General features: G+C 34.9%; 1 protein-coding gene across 3 annotated transcripts in view; it reads left to right on the top strand.

Annotated features, from left to right (window-relative positions):
* LOC111223062 overlaps positions 1-22,175 on the top strand; it is a 25,861-nt gene extending 3,686 nt beyond the window's left edge. The window contains exons 6-20 of one of the 3 annotated variants that reach the window (XM_022747174.1): positions 1,355-1,399; positions 1,502-1,537; positions 1,670-1,687; positions 2,300-2,566; positions 2,677-2,904; positions 2,979-3,092; positions 3,410-3,544; positions 3,664-3,822; positions 4,361-4,391; positions 19,265-19,383; positions 20,343-20,557; positions 20,638-20,698; positions 20,862-20,997; positions 21,162-21,199; positions 21,524-22,175. In XM_022747174.1, coding sequence (XP_022602895.1) covers positions 1,355-1,399; positions 1,502-1,537; positions 1,670-1,687; positions 2,300-2,566; positions 2,677-2,904; positions 2,979-3,092; positions 3,410-3,544; positions 3,664-3,822; positions 4,361-4,391; positions 19,265-19,383; positions 20,343-20,557; positions 20,638-20,698; positions 20,862-20,997; positions 21,162-21,199; positions 21,524-21,591 — 1,670 coding nt within the window. In that variant the 3' untranslated portion in view covers positions 21,592-22,175. Of the gene's footprint in view, positions 1-1,354; positions 1,400-1,501; positions 1,538-1,669; positions 1,688-2,299; positions 2,567-2,676; positions 2,905-2,978; positions 3,093-3,409; positions 3,545-3,663; positions 3,823-4,360; positions 4,511-5,469; positions 5,685-5,764; positions 5,826-5,988; positions 6,125-6,288; positions 6,327-6,650; positions 7,303-19,264; positions 19,384-20,342; positions 20,558-20,637; positions 20,699-20,861; positions 20,998-21,161; positions 21,200-21,523 lie in introns of those variants that run through there. The other 2 variants (XM_022747103.1, XM_022747256.1) reach the window with 2 other exon arrangements.
* Positions 22,176-22,707: the final 532 nt, after the last annotated feature.

Genomic DNA, 22,707 nt, shown 5'->3' with positions numbered 1-22,707 from the left:
AAACGCGATGTTTCAAACGGCAGCAAGTAAGTGCTCCTTTGCTTTTCTGTTTTTACACTGGTAGTGCTTTCTTGAAACTTGAATGGAACTGAGCCAACATTCATGTCCTTAGTTCCTTCTTTGTATTTGCTACATGCTTTTTTTCCTGTGGGCACAATGTAAATTAATTTCCCTTGAATCAATAAATAAATCAATCAATCAATCCATCAAACAAATCTGCATTCTCTGCCTACCACATGTATGTAATTCTCTATCTGAAAAAGAGTTAACCTGCACTCTTAATGTGGGGGTTGGAACAGATGGGTTAGATGTTTTCAGACGTGTTAACCACAGCTAAAAGCAGCTCTGCAACGTCCCGAACTGTAGAGCTGATTTGTGAAGGCTGTATTATCTGAATTGATGATATTACTAACAGTCAGGTGCAAATGAAGCAGCTGTAAATATTGGACAAAAGAAAAAAATACTGCAGGTCTGCATTTGGCAGCAGAGGTGAGCGTTTAGAAATGGAGTACGAAATAAAATAAGGGACCCTTTTATGAAATTCGGTTGTCACTTCTTGATATATGGTTTTCATTCAGCACATATGTGCACGTCAAAACTGAAGCTGTTGTTAATGTCCTGGTCTCTATGACACAGACAGGACTAGAACAGCAGGTTTTAGCTGCTTCACTCAAATAACAAGGTGCATATTCTTGTGTTATTGTTAGTGTATTTTTACTGTAAAGACAATAGCGAGCAATGGCCTGTATGCTAATGTATAATCAAAATCAGTTTTGATTGGATGGGATATGGAAAATCCAAATTAAAAGCTGGTATGAGTTCCAAGCATGCACTCTAAAGATAGATATAAAAGAAAGCTCAGTTGCACCCAGTTACATACATACATACATATATACAAAGAGCTGGTGATAAGGGTTTTAAAAGGTGACATGAAATGTATTCATTGTCTATATTTTTTTTCTCAAAAACCCACACTTTATCATATGGTAAAAATTAATGAAAGAAATTCAGAGATGACTCCTTTTGTAAAACAGATGAGAGAATTAAATGAAAAGAGTCTTTACGTTATTAGTGGTAGTGTAAAAATAAGGTGGGTTAGAACTGATGTTTAAATATTTAAATTGATGTAAAATTGTTCTTGTTCTCATGAATTCATACCAGAGGTGAGGTTTAGGATGTGGTGAACACAAGTCAGAAGCTGTGACCACTGATGAGATACACAATGTATATATCTTAAAATTTTGGCATCAGTTCTCACGTTCAATAAAAAGAGGAAAGTATTTATGTGACTATCCTCTCATGGTCCCCACCACAACGATCTTTCACAAATGACTCTAACTCCTGGACGTGATAGGTCTCAGGAGCCTCAAGACTTTGCTGCTTTCAGCTGGGATCATATGTAAGAAGATATGTTCATAATGTCATTTTCAATTAATTTGATATTATACATTATCAATGCACGTTTTTATTATAATTGTTACCTAATGATAATTTACTTCAGGTCAAATCACTACAACTGCTGGGCAAAGGATTACAGGTAGGTAATGAAATATATGCATTTACTATATCTATTATGTGTTTTCACAGTCATTACATCATTTTTATCCTATAAAAACATGTTATTTTGTTGAATTGTTTTCTAATCTCTTGAAACTGTATTTTATTTTAGCTTCCTCACCTCTAGAGTGTAAGTGCTGTTGTCTTTGGTGTTCTTTATGTTGTTTTATTTGTTTGATTGTTTGTTTTTGATAAATATATTTCATTACACATCATACATTTACTGGTATTGCTTTACAACACTGAAGGATGGATTTCATGGGGATCACATTAAGAGACTTTTTTTCTTTTTATGTAGTATAGTATAGTATAGTATAGTATAGTATAGTATAGTATAGTATCGTTAAGTATTGTATAGTATAGCATAGCATAGCATCGTAGAACATTGCATAGAATATTATAGTATGGTATACTATACAGCATAGTAAAGTCATGTATAATATAATATATTATAGCATAGCATAGCAATAGTATACATTAGTATAGTATAATACAACATAGTACAGTATAGTACATTATACTATAGTATAGTATAATAGTAGTAATATAGCATAGTATAGTATAGCTGATACTATGATATACTATACTATACTGAGTACAGTTTAGTAATGCCTAGCATAGTAAACTATAGTATGGCATATTATAGTATAGATTAGTATAGAATAGTAAAGTATATCATACCATATCATAGTATAGTATAGTATAGTATAGTATAGTTTCTTAACTCTGTTGATGTCTGCAGGTTCCTACACTGTAACACCCATCAAGTTTGGCTTCCAGATTGACATTAAAAGCTCTACCCCTCGTAACTACACCATAAACATTAATGAAGAAGGCCGACCAGACACTGGAAAACACATCACCGTCCATCAGTCCAGTCAAAGCTCATCACATGAAATCAAACACCTGAAGCCCTGCACTGAATATGAGCATTATGTGACACATCTTGATGGTGCTGGTGAAAAACACTGTAGCCACACTGAAGATAAAACTAAAACGACTGACATAAGTGAGTAAAAATAATTTATGTTGGTGTCATGCAACTCGCTTTCTTTTCATTGAAGAAATGAGACTGCGTGTAAAATGGAGAGACATTTGTGCATCACTTGTGTATTTCAGGTAAAGATGACATTGAAGATGTCAGCTGCATCCCTGGACGTGTTTGTTACCGGAGTGATTGGGACATCAGCTCTTTACTATCAACCACAAATGCTGTGCGATGTGACAATAAAACATTCTGTGTCAAACCTGGTTACAATGACATTTGTTCAGATTTTACTACAAAGTTCACATCAGAAAAGTGTCCGACCACTTCTTTTAGCCTCACCAAAAGCTTCATCCCTGTTGGTATGTATAAAAGAGTCTGCCTTTATTTGAAATGCATGTGCTTTAGATTTAATTTCATCATTTTTTTTCCACAGATTTCTTAAACGCAAGTGAAATACATCAGATTGTTTCCACTAAACTTCCAGTGAAAATAGAAACAAAATTACCTCCAAACTGTAAAAATCTCTCTGTTGATTACACCTGCAGGGGTAAGTGAAAAGACTACAAGTAAAAAGACTTTGTGTGTTACTAATATTATAAATGGATTTACATGGAAATAGATAGAGATTTGACTCTGCAATTCCCTGTTTTAATTAAAACTTAAGATATATGAATTGTCTGTCAGTGAAGGGGGAAGGTGAAGTATTACTTTGTGCTCTCAGTGAATCAGTTCTAAAAAGAAGATTTTTTTATATTTTTCTGAATGAGTCAAAATTCGATTTAATCTGAAAAGATGCTGCTACATGAGCTCTGAGGTATAAATACTAGTTGTTGAAGAAATGCTGTCATCCTCGTGTCTCCTCAGAGAGTGGCGGAGTCACTGAGCCTAAGCTGGAGTCGGAGCTGGAGCCGTTTACTGACTACAGCTGTACTGGTCAGATCAAGGACAACGATGTCACCATTAAAAACACAACTGCTGTTTACGTCAGGATTGACTGTGGTATGTTGATGTTCACTTCACCTCAGTGCAATGAAAGCTTTTATCCTCAGATACTGTGGAGTGAATTACTGTGTAGCACCAGAACTCAAGTCTGTTACAGATGTCTGATGTTCCAACAGATTTTAACATAATCGCCACAAAGAACAACGTAACCAATACGTCTATTGGCTTGAGTTGGAGCACAACCAGTGACAAGTGTCAAGAAGTCCTTCATGAGCTTGATAAGCTTTCATACGACTGCAGCTGTGGTCCTACTCCCTCCCATCAGACACACAGGAGTAAGTAAAATTATTCAGATTAACTCTCTAATGTTTTTAATTCTTTTAACAGGAATTCATTTCTGGAAGTTGTTGGAGATCCTTTTTCTATTCAGTTTATCTAAATAGTAAAATATACTGTGGACATTTGAGTCATTGTTGGAGCTACAGCGCTCCATGCTAACCCTTCAGCATCCTGAGTGTTAGTAGGTGTAAATAAGAAAAATCAAAGTTTCACAAAATCAACATGAAATATGACACAGAAATAACACTGTGATTGTATTAAACCACTGGAAACAAAGGTTTTCAGTTTTCACATGTTTATTGTCCCAGTCTGCTTTCCTACTAGCACATAATGTGGACAATAGTTTTAGCTTGCAGGGCCAAAGCTGGTGATCTACCAATGATGCATTGATGATATTAACTGATTGATTAACATCCATTCTCTTGTCACTTAAAGTGCAAAAACAATCAGCTGTTGTGTACACCCTTAATTTTGTCTCTGTTGTGTTGCTATTCAACAAAACAAACTAACAGCTTGTGAAACTTTAACTCACAGGTAAAGCTAACAAAGAGTCATCAGGAGGAACATGTCTTGTTTCTGGACTGGAACCATTCACCACATACACCTGTGAAGTCAAACCCATCTACAACAACATAGAGAGAGATGCTAAACAAACTCCAGTGACACAAGTGACTGAGGCTGGAAGTAAGTAACCACTGAAAAATGATCACAGCTGATTCTATGATCTAAATCTATGACACAAGAAGACTATTTGGACTATATTCACTGACAGTCTGTGCTGCACATACATGTTGAATATTGAGTTACTCATGTGGCAGTAAGAGTATCTGTATGAAACACTTTCTTAAGACCAAACAGCTTTGAAACTGTTTCAGTATTTGGGGAGAAAACTGATCCCATGTGACGTACTATGACTTTAAAACACCTCGTTCAGGAAATATGGTCCCTACATGAATATTTGAATTTGGAACTTCAACACAATATTTACTGTTATTAATTATTTAGTTATTATTTAACTTAATTATATTAATTATTATTTGAAATGAGTTTTTTGTATTTATCATTATAAAAATTACAATTATAAGATTTTTCTTTCTGTTTGTCCTTTTTAATAAATGTTGCTGATCAGAGAGCAAATAATTCGCACAGACAAATACCAACATTCATTATGTAAAGGAAAATGTATCCATTACACACTCCAAACCATGACAGTGAAGATTAAAAGGTACCTGCATCTGTTTATTCATCACTGTAAGTGGAAGAGCCTGTAGTGTGGAGCCAGAGTAATTACTGACTTTCTTGGTGTAAAATCTTTACCAAGTGGTACATTGATCATTTAAAAGACATCCATTGATTGATTAAATAACCATTCATGTTAAAGGATGTATTAAAAAAACAACAATAGATAAGCATCAGCAAATTTGCCAAATAATTGATTTCATATGCTGTCTTTACATAATGACATTAAAAATATATCAACATCTAAAACATCCTGATGCACAAGACAACCAGTACAGCAACACTCTGATATTAACAATAATATTGTTGATTACTGTTAAAACTGCTGTTAGAGCAAATTAAAATCACTTTAACGGTGACTATGCTTCTGAAGATAAGTGTGTTTTTCTTCATTTTTCTTACAGTACCAGACGATATTAAAGACCTGAGGACGTCACAGCCAGAGCATAATGTGATTATAGTAACCTGTATTCATTCAGGAAAATTAAACGGTCCTGAAGGCAAACAGAGATACAGAGCAGAACTTCATCATGGTGGTGTCATTGTGAAGGAACTTAAAGAGAAAGAATGCAAGTTTGAATTCAGGGACCTGAGTTACTCTACGACCTACACAGTGAAGGTTTGTATGATCCTATAGTTTCAAATGAATACCACCACTATTTCCTTCATATTTCAGTGTGTGCTATCCTGTCTTTGCAGGTGACTGCTTTCAATAGACACTTTGAGAGCAAGCCTCAGACAATACCTGTTGCCACTTTGGGTATGTGCTGTTCAAATCAATACCACAAATGGCTGTTAAGTCTTTTTTAACACATTTTGCTTTGAGAGACCATACACACAGAACTCTACTTCTACTCCTTGTAACATGAAAACATGAATTACACAACTGTGACATTCTTCTGTTATAACCATCATTTTAAAAGACAGTGGAAAAGCTCTCACTGTCACTAATATTCTGGACGTCCTCATCATCATCATCATCATCATCATCATCATCAACATCTTATCTGCAGCCTTGGTCTACAAGATCTGCGTTCTGAGACACAGAAAGTCCAGAAAGTAAAGATTATTTTACACCTAATTTCCTGTATTAGTTTGATTGTCATGCTTGTTGCAGTTGAACTCTTTCATTACACCCAATATACACTGTGTAGTGTACTATGGTATATGCCGTGTAAATTGAAATCTTTACAGCCATTCCTCACTATGTATTTTCTCTGCAGTGACGTGAAGGGAGATGTGATGTTTGAATCAACAGCAAGTGAGTGGACTTTAGGTTTCCTGTTTTTTCTTCATGTATGTAACAAACAGCATTCACATTCAGCAGCTACACATTTTTAATTACATTTTAGCTGTTGGATCTAATATCACCTGTTATAATGAAACACTTAAAATGATTGACTGGAATTCCGTATTAGAGTAATGTAGTATTTCAGTGTAACTGCAAATCTTTACAACTTGTAGTTTTGAAGTAACCTGGAAGTCTTTGTATTGTATGTGAAGTGCTCTATAGTTTAATAAGTACCCAAAAAATAATTTGCACTATTTCCTGTTTTGTTTTATGTTGTTTTTTTTGCTGTCATAGTTTATGTTAATGCACCTGAATCTGCTTGGCGTCCTACTGGAGAGCATCCTGATGGAGCTGTATACTAAGTCATCATTTACTCTTATTAACTTGTTAAGTACTGCATGTATGCCTTGGCATTGTTCATGTCTTACATGACAGGCCTAACAGTTGAAGTCAAGACTTTCTAAGATCTTTTTAATGCCACATGGACTGCAATTTAATACCAAGCCTACTAAGTATGGAAGTATGATGGAATACCAGTGGGACAATATGCCTCAGAGTTGCATATTACATTTATTTCAGTTTAAGTCTTAGTAGTATATATAATATACAATAATTAATGAAATGAATGCAATATGTTATGCTTTTTAACAGCCTTCTCTTCCAATATGCTTAAGAAAAAAGCGAACCAAGAATTCAAAAGGGAACCAAAAGGGGCTATGGCTGTCTAAACAATTTAATGTTAGACAAGCAAAAGATATGACAATGTATATTTTAAAATGAGGCTTGAAAATTCACCTGTGTTGCATGGCTTTAACATATACAAAATCTGTGTTTTATTGTTCAATCCTTGTACTTGTGCCACCTGCAGGCCATTAATGTTACTGATGCATTTTACAGGTGTGTTTTTGTGTGATTCTGAGGTGTTTCCATTTAATATTTGTATTACCGATCGAACAAAATTAATAAAAAAATGTAACGTTATACCTAAATGGCCTATTCTGTATACTGAATACTCAAAAATGAATTACCATTAAGCTTGTAAGTGTAAAACATTACACTTCATCTTTTAAAACTACAATTACTGCCTCATGGTTGTATACCTCTGTCATCAGTCAAATTCTAGGAAGTATGGTCATAATCTCCCCTTCTGTTCCCGAGTTACAGTGTTAAATAATGGCCAGAAGTGTTTTTGAAGAACATTATGATGTCACATTGAAGTTGACCTTTGACCACCAAATTATAATCAGTTCATCCTTGAGTTCAAGGGAATATTTGTGCCAGATGTAATGAAGTTCCCTCTGGGCGTTCCTGATATATCGTGTTCACAAGAGCATCATGTCACAGTGACCTTGACCTTTGACCAACAAAATCTAATCAGTTCATCCTTGAGTGAATGTTTGCACCAAATCTGAAGAAATCCCCTCAAGGCGTTACTGAGATGTGGTGTTCACAAGAATGGGATGGGCAGACGGACAACTCAAAAAACATAATGCCTCCAGTCACAGCAGTCATTAAAAAAAAAAAAAAAAAATTATATACTGTGTGTGTGTGTGTGTGTATATATATATATATATATCACATTTTCAGCATGAAATGCTACCGATAAACAATAAATATGAAAATTATTTCAATGATAACCAGGTGTATAGTTCAAATAATACAAGATCATCCAAGTTTTCCTCCATATGCAGATGAGATATGGTACCTTATTTTACTCAAATCTGGAGGATGCCCAGTTTATTCTATATAGCCACTACTATCCAACAATCCATTGTGCTGTCAATGTGAGACAATGAGACAGAGTGCATTCAAGTCATCCTCATCAACTTCTTAAGTCAGGAAAAAACATCACGTTATATAGAACTAATTCATTCAAGGCAAAAACGACAATGTTCTGGTATCGGTCGGGATTATGTTCGCGTGTAACAGAAAAATTGAATATATATGGATATACTTACCACTAAGGTGATATAATTTACCAGTAGTCCATCAAAGTCAAATATCCCAACACTTGTAAACTCAGGTAACATCAAACATGTCCCTTTTTACCAGTGACGGTTTGGTCCTTCCTTTAAAAGGACCAAAATGGTCCTGAACTACAGCTGTAAAACTGTGGCTCTGTGACTGGACGGTGTTACCTGGGCTTGATTTCTGGCAGTTTGCATACTCGTAACTGTGTTTGTCCTTTTTTATTGATGTCCTGAAGGGTATGTCAAAACCTGTGGGGACTCAAAAATGTTTGAATGATGGGATGAGATGTGAAACCCATTAAAACCTGAGCTCCAAGCAGTCACTCCAATGTCCAAAAGGAATTTGAAAGCTTTATTGCATTTAGTTAGCATACAGGGCATTTGTGATGATGGTCTTTAATTTGACATGAAATGTTCAGAAAACAACCAAACTACCAGAACAATAAATATTAATTGTCATTATTTTTCTTTGTGAAAAACACCTGGACTCTTCAATACCTTCAGAGAGTGTGCGGAAAAGTAAGTGAGCTGAGGTAAAAAGCTGGTGCATAGTAGAGCAATGTTATGTTACATAAAGACAAAAACACTCCCTATCAAGACTTAGCCATAATTCTTAAAGTGACTTAGCACTGTGTGTCTTAAACATCGCCACCGAAAGGGCATTAACATAAATGTATCTTTCAAGCCAATACAAAAGCATCAGGTGTTTTAGTTATATGCTTTAAGGAAATTTGAAAGCTCAGAGGCTGTTTCTCCTAAACCACTGGAGAATTTTTTTTTGTTTTTTTGCTCTTAAATACGACCAATTTCTTCAGGGAATTCTGTATAGAAACTAAAATATAGAGAAAGTGCCTTAAAGCCATAGCTCCCCTGTAATTACAACAGAATACTGAAAGGTTTTGGTGCTTTATAGATGTGCTTGTTTAGAGAGCGTAGATATAAAGGGTAAACAGATGATGAAGATGATTAAAAATTAAGATAATTATTGAAATTTAAAAAAAAGTTTTACTGCAATGGGAACAAAAAGCGATATGGAGGAACAAAATTCTGGACAAGGTGTACAATTGCAAACAAAAATTGCAAACACTGTATTTGCACGTCTCAGATATATAACTAGTAGCAACACACTATCAAAATATTCTGTTAACCATAACAAAATAACTTACATTTTCTTGCACCTATAAGCTTTGATTTTGTATTCAACACATGTTAATAGTATTAAATGTTAATTAAAAAAAGAAAGACAACAACATGGAGATCATGGGCATACATGTACAATAATTCAGCTGAAAAGTTAACAGGCTATTTGATAATGTTTAAAGACAATTCATAAGACACTGAAATAAAGCGTTATCAATTGTTGTTTACGTATTATACCTTCCGTGTGGTATCATTGTCATTATGTAAAACAGTGGTAGTCAGTGCTGGTCAGCTGTGACCCACTGGTGTAAACCTATTCACTGTACTGCTCACTCCCTCCAAACTAATAATAGGTCACTAAAACCCTACAGTACTAAAACTAAAGGAACTTCTTCACTATGTACAGTAAAATAAAATGAATCCCATTGGTGCTTGTTTCTTTGGGGTTTTTTTTCAGTACAAGTCTTTGATATACTTTTCTCAACTGAGAACAAAAGTTATGTATGCATGCTGCGATTTACTCATGACATGGACGGTACACAAGGTATTGATCTGCTATCTCTTTAACATGTGTTACTGAACAAGACATATACACTGCAAACTTACACAGCAACAATCACAAAATTTTGTCTACACAGACTACCGTTCAGGTGGGTTAAAAGGATCCACTGGACCATGATGGAGAACTATGTGTTTTAACCTTTTTTTTTTTTTTTTTTTTCAGCGCTTTACTATCAACCACAAAATGCTGTGCGATGTGACAATAAAACATTCTGTGTCAAACCTGGTTACAATGACATTTGTTCAAGATTTTACTACAAAGTTCACACCAGAAAAGTGTCCGACCACTTCTTTTAGCCTCACCAAAAGCTTCATCCCTGTTGGTATGTATAAAAGAGTCTGCCTCTATTTGAAATGCATGTGCTTTAGATTTATTTCATCATTTTTTTTCCACAGATTTTTAAACGCAAGTGAAATACATCAGATTGTTTCCACTAAACTTCCAGTGAAAATAGAAACAAAATTTACCTCCAAACTGTAAAATCTCTCTGTTGATTACACCTGCAGGGGTAAGTGAAAAAGACTACAGTAAAAAAGACTTTGTGTGTTACTAATATTATAAATGGATTTACATGGAAATAGATAGAGATTTGACTCTGCAATTCCCTGTTTTAATTAAAACTTAAGATATATGAATTGTCTGTCAGTGAAGGGGGAAGGTGAAGTATTACCTTTGTGTCTCAGTGAATCAGTTCTGAAAAGAAGAATTTTTTTATATTTTTCTGAATGAGTCAAAATTCGATTTAATCTGAAAGATGCTGCTAACATGAGCTCTGAGGTAAAAATTACTAGTTGTTGAAGAAATGCTGTTCATCCTCGGTCTCCTCAGAGAGTGGCGGAGTCACTGAGCCTAAGCTGAGTCGCAGCTGGAGCCGTTTACTGACTACAGCTGTACTGGTCAGATCAAGGACAACGATGTCACCATTAAAAACACAACTGCTGTTTTACGTCAGGATTGACTGTGGTATGTTGATGTTCACTTCACCTCAGTGCAATGAAAGCTTTTTATCCTCAGATACTGTGGAGTGAATTACTGTGTAGCACCAGAACTCAAGTCTGTTACAGATTCTGATGTCCAACAGATTTTAACATAATCGCCACAAGAACAACGTAACCAATACGTCTTTGGCTTGAGTTGGAGCACAACCAGTGACAAGTGTCAAGAAGTCCTTCATGAGCTTGATAAGCTTTATACAACTGCAGCTGTGGGTTCCTACTCCTCCCATCAGACACACAGGAGTAAGTGAAATTATTCAGATTAACTCTCTAATGTTTTGTTAATTCTTTTACAGGAATTCATTTCTGGAAGTTGTTTGGAGATCCTTTTTCTATTCAGTTTATCTAAATAGTAAAATATACTTTGGACATTTGAGTCATTGTTGTGGAGCTACAGCGCTCCATGCTAACCCTTCAGCATCCTGAGTGTTAGTAGGTGTAAATAAGAAAAAAATCAAAGTTTCACAAAATCAACATGAAATATGACACAGAAATAACACTGTGATTGTATTAACGCATTGAAACAAAGGTTTTCAGTTTTCACATGTTTATTGTCCAGTCTGCTTTCCTACTAGCACAATAATGTGGACAATAGTTTTAGCTTGCAGGGCCAACGCTGGTGATCTACCAATGATGCATTGATGATATTAACTGATTGATTAACATCCATTCTCTTGTCACTTAAAGTGCAAAAACAATCAGCTGTTGTGTAACACCCTTAATTTTGTCTCTGTTGTGTTGCTATTCAACAAACAAACTAACAGCTTGTGAAACTTTAACTCACAGGTAAAGCTAACAAAAGAGTCATCAGGAGGAACATGTCTTGTTTCTGGACTGGAACCACACCACATACACCTGTGAAGTCAAACCCATCTACAACAACATAGAGAGAGATGCTAAACAAACTCCAGTGACACAAGTGACTGAGGCTGGAAGTAAGTAACCAATGAAATGATCACAGCGTGATTCTATGATCTAAATCTATGACACAGAAGAATATTTGGACTATATTTCACTGAAGTCTGTGCTGCACGTACATGTTGAATATTGAAGTTACTCATGTGGCAGTAGAGTATCTGTATGAAACACTTTCTTAAGACCAAACAGCTTTGAAAACTGTTTTCAGTATTTGGGAGGAAAACTGATCCCATGTGACGTACTATGACTTTAAAACACCTCGTTCAGGAAATATGGTCCCTACATGAATATTTGAATTTGGAACTTCAAACACAATATTTACTGTTATTAATTATTTAGTTATTATTTAACTTAATTATATTAATTATTATTTGAAATGAGTTTTTTGTATTTATCATTATAAAAATTACAATTATAAGATTTTTCTTTCTGTTTGTCCTTTTTAATAAATGTTGCTGATCAGAGAGCAAATAATTCGCACAGACAAAATACCAACATTCAATGTTAAAGGAAAATGTATCCATTACACACTCAAAACCATGACAGTGAAGATTTAAAAGGTACCTGCACCTGTTTATTCATCACTGTAAGTGGAAGAGCCTGTAGTGTGGAGCCAGAGTAATTACTGACTTTCTTGGTGTAAAATCTTTACCAAGTGGTACATTGATCATTTAAAAGACATCCATTGATTGATTAAATACCATTCATGTTAAAGGATGTATTAAAAAAACAAACAATAGATAAGCATCAGCAAATTTGCCAAATAATTGATTTCATATGCTGTCTTTACATAATGACATTAAAAATATATCAACATCTAAAACATCCTGATGCACAAGACAACCAGTACAGCAACACTCTGATATTAACAATTAATATTGTTGATTACTGTTAAAACTGCTGTTAGAGCAAATTAAAATCACTTTTAACGGTGACTATGCTTTCTGAAGATATGTGTGTTTTTCTTCATTTTTCTTACAGTACCAGACGATATTAAAGACCTGAGGACGTCACAGGCCAGAGCATAATGTGATTATAGTAACCTGTATTCATTCAGGAAAATTAAACGGTCCTGAAGGCAAACAGAGATACAGAGGCAGAACTTCATCATGGTGGTGTCATTGTGAAGGAACTTAAAGAAGAAAGAATGCAACGTTTGAATTCAGGGACCTGAGTTACTCTACGACTACACAAGTGAAGGTTTGTATGATCCTATAGTTTCAAATGAATACCACCCACTATTTCTTCATATTTCAGTGTGTGCTATCCTGTCTTTGCAGGTGACTGCTTTCAATAGACACTTTGAGAGCAAGCTCAGACAATACCTTTGCCACTTTGGGTATGTGCTGTTCAAATCAATACCACAAATGGCTGTTTAAGTCTTTTTTAACACATTTTGCTTTGAGAGACCATACACACAGAACTCTACTTCTACTCCTTGTAAATGAAAACATGAATTACACAACTGTGACATTCTTCTGTTATAACCATCATTTTAAAAAGACAGTGGAAAAGCTCTCACTGTCACTAATATCTGGACGTCCTCATCATCACATCATCATCATTCATCATCATCAACATCTTATCTGCAGCCTTGGTACAAGATCTGCAGTTCTGAGACACAGAAAGTCCAGAAAGTAAAGATTATTTTACACCTAATTTCCTGTATTAGTTTGATTGTCATGCTTGTTGCAGTTGAACTCTTTCATTACACCCAATATACACTGTGTAGTGTACTATGGTATATCCGTGTAAATTGAAATCTTTACAGCCATTCCTCACTATGTATTTTCTCTGCAGTGACGTGAAGGGAGATGTGATGTTTGAATAACAGCAAGTGAGTGGACTTTAGGTTTCCTGTTTTTTCTTCATGTATGTAACAAACAGCATTCACATTCAGCAGCTACACATTTTAATTACATTTTAGCTGTTGGATCTAATATCACCTGTTATAATGAAACACTTAAAATGATTGACTGGAATTCCGTATAGAGTAATGTAGTATTTCAGTGTAAACTGCAAATCTTTACAACTTGTAGTTTTGAAGTAACCTGGAAGTCTTTGTGATTTATGTGAAGTGCTCTTATAGTTTAATAAGTACCCAAAAATATTTGCACTATTTCCTGTTTTGTTTTATGTTGTTTTTTTTGCTGTCATAGTTTATGTTCATGCACCTGAATCTGCTTGGCGTCCTACTGGAGAGCATCCTGATGGAGCTGAATACTAAGTCATCATTTACTCTTATTAACTTGTTAAGTACTGCATGTATGCCTTGGCATTGTTCATGTCTTACATGACAGGCCTAACAGTTGAAGTCAAGACTTTCTAAGATTTTTTTAATGCCAATGGACTGCAATTTAATACCAAGCCTACTAAGTATGGAAGTATGATGGAATACCAGTGGACAATATGTCTCAGAGTTGCTATTACATTTTATTTCAGTTTAAGTCTTAGTAGTATAATAATATACAATAATTAATGAAATGAATGCAATATGTTATGCTTTTTAACAGCCTTCTCTTTCCAATATGCTTAAGAAAAAAGCGAACCAAGAATTCAAAAGGGAACCAAAAGGGGCTATGGCTGTCTAAACAATTTAATGTTAGACAAGCAAAAGATATGCAATGTATATTTTAAAATGAGGCTTGAAAATTCACCTGTGTTGCATGGCTTTAACATATACAAATCTGTGTTTTATTGTTCAATCCTTGTACTTGTGCCACCTGCAGCCATTAATGTTACTGATGCATTTTTACAGGTGTGTTTTTGTGTGATTCTGAGGTGTTTCCATTTAATATTTGTATTACCGATCGAACAAAATTAATAAAAAAATGTAACGTTATACCTAATGGCCTATTCTGTATACTGAATACTCAAAAATGAATTACCATTAAGCTTGTAAGTGTAAAACATTACACTTCATCTTTTAAAACTACAATTACTGCCTCATGGTTGTATACCTCTGTCATCAGTCAAATTCTAGGAAGTATGCGTCATATCTCCCCTTCTGTTCCCGAGTTACAGTGTCAATAATGGCCAGAAGTGTTTTTGAAGAACATTATGATGTCACATTGAAAGTTGACCTTTGACACCAAATATATATCAGTTCATCCTTGAGTTCAAGGGAATATTTTTGTCAGATGTAATGAAGTTCCCTCTGGGCCGTTTCCTGATATATCGTGTTCACAAGACCTACCACATGTATGTAATTCTCTATCTGAAAAAGAGTTAACCTGCACTCTTAATGTGGGGGTTGGAACAGATGGGTTAGATGTTTTCAGACGTGTTAACCACAGCTAAAAGCAGCTCTGCAACGTCCCGAACTGTAGAGCTGATTTGTGAAGGCTGTATTATCTGAATTGATGATATTACTAACAGTCAGGTGCAAATGAAGCAGCTGTAAATATTGGACAAAAGAAAAAAATACTGCAGGTCTGCATTTGGCAGCAGAGGTGAGCGTTTAGAAATGGAGTACGAAATAAAATAAGGGACCCTTTTATGAAATTCGGTTGTCACTTCTTGATATATGGTTTTCATTCAGCACATATGTGCACGTCAAAACTGAAGCTGTTGTTAATGTCCTGGTCTCTATGACACAGACAGGACTAGAACAGCAGGTTTTAGCTGCTTCACTCAAATAACAAGGTGCATATTCTTGTGTTATTGTTAGTGTATTTTTACTGTAAAGACAATAGCGAGCAATGGCCTGTATGCTAATGTATAATCAAAATCAGTTTTGATTGGATGGGATATGGAAAATCCAAATTAAAAGCTGGTATGAGTTCCAAGCATGCACTCTAAAGATAGATATAAAAGAAAGCTCAGTTGCACCCAGTTACATACATACATACATATATACAAAGAGCTGGTGATAAGGGTTTTAAAAGGTGACATGAAATGTATTCATTGTCTATATTTTTTTTCTCAAAAACCCACACTTTATCATATGGTAAAAATTAATGAAAGAAATTCAGAGATGACTCCTTTTGTAAAACAGATGAGAGAATTAAATGAAAAGAGTCTTTACGTTATTAGTGGTAGTGTAAAAATAAGGTGGGTTAGAACTGATGTTTAAATATTTAAATTGATGTAAAATTGTTCTTGTTCTCATGAATTCATACCAGAGGTGAGGTTTAGGATGTGGTGAACACAAGTCAGAAGCTGTGACCACTGATGAGATACACAATGTATATATCTTAAAATTTTGGCATCAGTTCTCACGTTCAATAAAAAGAGGAAAGTATTTATGTGACTATCCTCTCATGGTCCCCACCACAACGATCTTTCACAAATGACTCTAACTCCTGGACGTGATAGGTCTCAGGAGCCTCAAGACTTTGCTGCTTTCAGCTGGGATCATATGTAAGAAGATATGTTCATAATGTCATTTTCAATTAATTTGATATTATACATTATCAATGCACGTTTTTATTATAATTGTTACCTAATGATAATTTACTTCAGGTCAAATCACTACAACTGCTGGGCAAAGGATTACAGGTAGGTAATGAAATATATGCATTTACTATATCTATTATGTGTTTTCACAGTCATTACATCATTTTTATCCTATAAAAACATGTTATTTTGTTGAATTGTTTTCTAATCTCTTGAAACTGTATTTTATTTTAGCTTCCTCACCTCTAGAGTGTAAGTGCTGTTGTCTTTGGTGTTCTTTATGTTGTTTTATTTGTTTGATTGTTTGTTTTTGATAAATATATTTCATTACACATCATACATTTACTGGTATTGCTTTACAACACTGAAGGATGGATTTCATGGGGATCACATTAAGAGACTTTTTTTCTTTTTATGTAGTATAGTATAGTATAGTATCGTTAAGTATTGTATAGTATAGCATAGCATAGCATCGTAGAACATTGCATAGAATATTATAGTATGGTATACTATACAGCATAGTAAAGTCATGTATAATATAATATATTATAGCATAGCATAGCAATAGTATACATTAGTATAGTATAATACAACATAGTACAGTATAGTACATTATACTATAGTATAGTATAATAGTAGTAATATAGCATAGTATAGTATAGCTGATACTATGATATACTATACTATACTGAGTACAGTTTAGTAATGCCTAGCATAGTAAACTATAGTATGGCATATTATAGTATAGATTAGTATAGAATAGTAAAGTATATCATACCATATCATAGTATAGTATAGTATAGTATAGTATAGTTTCTTAACTCTGTTGATGTCTGCAGGTTCCTACACTGTAACACCCATCAAGTTTGGCTTCCAGATTGACATTAAAAGCTCTACCCCTCGTAACTACACCATAAACATTAATGAAGAAGGCCGACCAGACACTGGAAAACACATCACCGTCCATCAGTCCAGTCAAAGCTCATCACATGAAATCAAACACCTGAAGCCCTGCACTGAATATGAGCATTATGTGACACATCTTGATGGTGCTGGTGAAAAACACTGTAGCCACACTGAAGATAAAACTAAAACGACTGACATAAGTGAGTAAAAATAATTTATGTTGGTGTCATGCAACTCGCTTTCTTTTCATTGAAGAAATGAGACTGCGTGTAAAATGGAGAGACATTTGTGCATCACTTGTGTATTTCAGGTAAAGATGACATTGAAGATGTCAGCTGCATCCCTGGACGTGTTTGTTACCGGAGTGATTGGGACATCAGCTCTTTACTATCAACCACAAATGCTGTGCGATGTGACAATAAAACATTCTGTGTCAAACCTGGTTACAATGACATTTGTTCAGATTTTACTACAAAGTTCACATCAGAAAAGTGTCCGACCACTTCTTTTAGCCTCACCAAAAGCTTCATCCCTGTTGGTATGTATAAAAGAGTCTGCCTTTATTTGAAATGCATGTGCTTTAGATTTAATTTCATCATTTTTTTTCCACAGATTTCTTAAACGCAAGTGAAATACATCAGATTGTTTCCACTAAACTTCCAGTGAAAATAGAAACAAAATTACCTCCAAACTGTAAAAATCTCTCTGTTAATTACACCTGCAGGGGTAAGTGAAAAGACTACAAGTAAAAAGACTTTGTGTGTTACTAATATTATAAATGGATTTACATGGAAATAGATAGAGATTTGACTCTGCAATTCCCTGTTTTAATTAAAACTTAAGATATATGAATTGTCTGTCAGTGAAGGGGGAAGGTGAAGTATTACTTTGTGCTCTCAGTGAATCAGTTCTAAAAAGAAGATTTTTTTATATTTTTCTGAATGAGTCAAAATTCGATTTAATCTGAAAAGATGCTGCTACATGAGCTCTGAGGTATAAATACTAGTTGTTGAAGAAATGCTGTCATCCTCGTGTCTCCTCAGAGAGTGGCGGAGTCACTGAGCCTAAGCTGGAGTCGCAGCTGGAGCCGTTTACTGACTACAGCTGTATTGGTCAGATCAAGGACAACGATGTCACCATTAAAAACACAACTGCTGTTGACGTCAGGATTGACTGTGGTATGTTGATGTTCACTTCACCTCAGTGCAATGAAAGCTTTTATCCTCAGATACTGTGGAGTGAATTACTGTGTAGCACCAGAACTCAAGTCTGTTACAGATGTCTGATGTTCCAACAGATTTTAACATAATCGCCACAAAGAACAACGTAACCAATACGTCTATTGGCTTGAGTTGGAGCACAACCAGTGACAAGTGTCAAGAAGTCCTTCATGAGCTTGATAAGCTTTCATACGACTGCAGCTGTGGTCCTACTCCCTCCCATCAGACACACAGGAGTAAGTAAAATTATTCAGATTAACTCTCTAATGTTTTTAATTCTTTTAACAGGAATTCATTTCTGGAAGTTGTTGGAGATCCTTTTTCTATTCAGTTTATCTAAATAGTAAAATATACTGTGGACATTTGAGTCATTGTTGGAGCTACAGCGCTCCATGCTAACCCTTCAGCATCCTGAGTGTTAGTAGGTGTAAATAAGAAAAATCAAAGTTTCACAAAATCAACATGAAATATGACACAGAAATAACACTGTGATTGTATTAAACCACTGGAAACAAAGGTTTTCAGTTTTCACATGTTTATTGTCCCAGTCTGCTTTCCTACTAGCACATAATGTGGACAATAGTTTTAGCTTGCAGGGCCAAAGCTGGTGATCTACCAATGATGCATTGATGATATTAACTGATTGATTAACATCCATTCTCTTGTCACTTAAAGTGCAAAAACAATCAGCTGTTGTGTACACCCTTAATTTTGTCTCTGTTGTGTTGCTATTCAACAAAACAAACTAACAGCTTGTGAAACTTTAACTCACAGGTAAAGCTAAACCATCAGGAGGAACATGTCTTGTTTCTGGACTGGAACCATTCACCACATACACCTGTGGAGTCAAACCCATCTACAACAACACAGAGACAGATGCTAAACAAACTCCAGTGACACAAGTGACTGAGGCTGGAAGTAAGTAACCAATGAAAAATGATCACAGCTGATTCTATGATCTAAATCTATGACACAAGAAGAATATTTGGACTATATTCACTGACAGTCTGTGCTGCACATACATGTTGAATATTGAGTTACTCATGTGGCAGTAAGAGTATCTGTATGAAACACTTTCTTAAGACCAAACAGCTTTGAAACTGTTTCAGTATTTGGGGAGAAAACTGATCCCATGTGACGTACTATGACTTTAAAACACCTCGTTCAGGAAATATGGTCCCTACATGAATATTTGAATTTGGAACTTCAACACAATATTTACTGTTATTAATTATTTAGTTATTATTTAACTTAATTATATTAATTATTATTTGAAATGAGTTTTTTGTATTTATCATTATAAAAATTACAATTATAAGATTTTTCTTTCTGTTTGTCCTTTTTAATAAATGTTGCTGATCAGAGAGCAAATAATTCGCACAGACAAATACCAACATTCATTATGTAAAGGAAAATGTATCCATTACACACTCCAAACCATGACAGTGAAGATTAAAAGGTACCTGCACCTGTTTATTCATCACTGTAAGTGGAAGAGCCTGTAGTGTGGAGCCAGAGTAATTACTGACTTTCTTGGTGTAAAATCTTTACCAAGTGGTACATTGATCATTTAAAAGACATCCATTGATTGATTAAATAACCATTCATGTTAAAGGATGTATTAAAAAAACAACAATAGATAAGCATCAGCAAATTTGCCAAATAATTGATTTCATATGCTGTCTTTACATAATGACATTAAAAATATATCAACATCTAAAACATCCTGATGCACAAGACAACCAGTACAGCAACACTCTGATATTAACAATAATATTGTTGATTACTGTTAAAACTGCTGTTAGAGCAAATTAAAATCACTTTAACGGTGACTATGCTTCTGAAGATAAGTGTGTTTTTCTTCATTTTTCTTACAGTACCAGACGATATTAAAGACCTGAGGACGTCACAGCCAGAGCATAATGTGATTATAGTAACCTGTATTCATTCAGGAAAATTAAACGGTCCTGAAGGCAAACAGAGATACAGAGCAGAACTTCATCATGGTGGTGTCATTGTGAAGGAACTTAAAGAGAAAGAATGCAAGTTTGAATTCAGGGACCTGAGTTACTCTACGACCTACACAGTGAAGGTTTGTATGATCCTATAGTTTCAAATGAATACCACCACTATTTCCTTCATATTTCAGTGTGTGCTATCCTGTCTTTGCAGGTGACTGCTTTCAATAGACACTTTGAGAGCAAGCCTCAGACAATACCTGTTGCCACTTTGGGTATGTGCTGTTCAAATCAATACCACAAATGGCTGTTAAGTCTTTTTTAACACATTTTGCTTTGAGAGACCATACACACAGAACTCTACTTCTACTCCTTGTAACATGAAAACATGAATTACACAACTGTGACATTCTTCTGTTATAACCATCATTTTAAAAGACAGTGGAAAAGCTCTCACTGTCACTAATATTCTGGACGTCCTCATCATCATCATCATCATCATCATCATCATCAACATCTTATCTGCAGCCTTGGTCTACAAGATCTGCGTTCTGAGACACAGAAAGTCCAGAAAGTAAAGATTATTTTACACCTAATTTCCTGTATTAGTTTGATTGTCATGCTTGTTGCAGTTGAACTCTTTCATTACACCCAATATACACTGTGTAGTGTACTATGGTATATGCCGTGTAAATTGAAATCTTTACAGCCATTCCTCACTATGTATTTTCTCTGCAGTGACGTGAAGGGAGATGTGATGTTTGAATCAACAGCAAGTGAGTGGACTTTAGGTTTCCTGTTTTTTCTTCATGTATGTAACAAACAGCATTCACATTCAGCAGCTACACATTTTTAATTACATTTTAGCTGTTGGATCTAATATCACCTGTTATAATGAAACACTTAAAATGATTGACTGGAATTCCGTATTAGAGTAATGTAGTATTTCAGTGTAACTGCAAATCTTTACAACTTGTAGTTTTGAAGTAACCTGGAAGTCTTTGTATTGTATGTGAAGTGCTCTATAGTTTAATAAGTACCCAAAAAATAATTTGCACTATTTCCTGTTTTGTTTTATGTTGTTTTTTTTGCTGTCATAGTTTATGTTAATGCACCTGAATCTGCTTGGCGTCCTACTGGAGAGCATCCTGATGGAGCTGTATACTAAGTCATCATTTACTCTTATTAACTTGTTAAGTACTGCATGTATGCCTTGGCATTGTTCATGTCTTACATGACAGGCCTAACAGTTGAAGTCAAGACTTTCTAAGATCTTTTTAATGCCACATGGACTGCAATTTAATACCAAGCCTACTAAGTATGGAAGTATGATGGAATACCAGTGGGACAATATGCCTCAGAGTTGCATATTACATTTATTTCAGTTTAAGTCTTAGTAGTATATATAATATACAATAATTAATGAAATGAATGCAATATGTTATGCTTTTTAACAGCCTTCTCTTCCAATATGCTTAAGAAAAAAGCGAACCAAGAATTCAAAAGGGAACCAAAAGGGGCTATGGCTGTCTAAACAATTTAATGTTAGACAAGCAAAAGATATGACAATGTATATTTTAAAATGAGGCTTGAAAATTCACCTGTGTTGCATGGCTTTAACATATACAAAATCTGTGTTTTATTGTTCAATCCTTGTACTTGTGCCACCTGCAGGCCATTAATGTTACTGATGCATTTTACAGGTGTGTTTTTGTGTGATTCTGAGGTGTTTCCATTTAATATTTGTATTACCGATCGAACAAAATTAATAAAAAAATGTAACGTTATACCTAAATGGCCTATTCTGTATACTGAATACTCAAAAATGAATTACCATTAAGCTTGTAAGTGTAAAACATTACACTTCATCTTTTAAAACTACAATTACTGCCTCATGGTTGTATACCTCTGTCATCAGTCAAATTCTAGGAAGTATGGTCATAATCTCCCCTTCTGTTCCCGAGTTACAGTGTTAAATAATGGCCAGAAGTGTTTTTGAAGAACATTATGATGTCACATTGAAGTTGACCTTTGACCACCAAATTATAATCAGTTCATCCTTGAGTTCAAGGGAATATTTGTGCCAGATGTAATGAAGTTCCCTCTGGGCGTTCCTGATATATCGTGTTCACAAGAGCATCATGTCACAGTGACCTTGACCTTTGACCAACAAAATCTAATCAGTTCATCCTTGAGTGAATGTTTGCACCAAATCTGAAGAAATCCCCTCAAGGCGTTACTGAGATGTGGTGTTCACAAGAATGGGATGGGCAGACGGACAACT

The sequence above is a fragment of the Seriola dumerili genome, unplaced genomic scaffold, assembly GCF_002260705.1.
Source record: "Seriola dumerili isolate Sdu_G_001 unplaced genomic scaffold, Sdu_1.0 BDQW01000002.1, whole genome shotgun sequence".
Classification (NCBI taxonomy): domain Eukaryota; kingdom Metazoa; phylum Chordata; class Actinopteri; order Carangiformes; family Carangidae; genus Seriola; species Seriola dumerili.
Note: the sequence above shows the minus strand (reverse complement) of the source record. Positions and strands in the feature narration are given on the sequence as shown.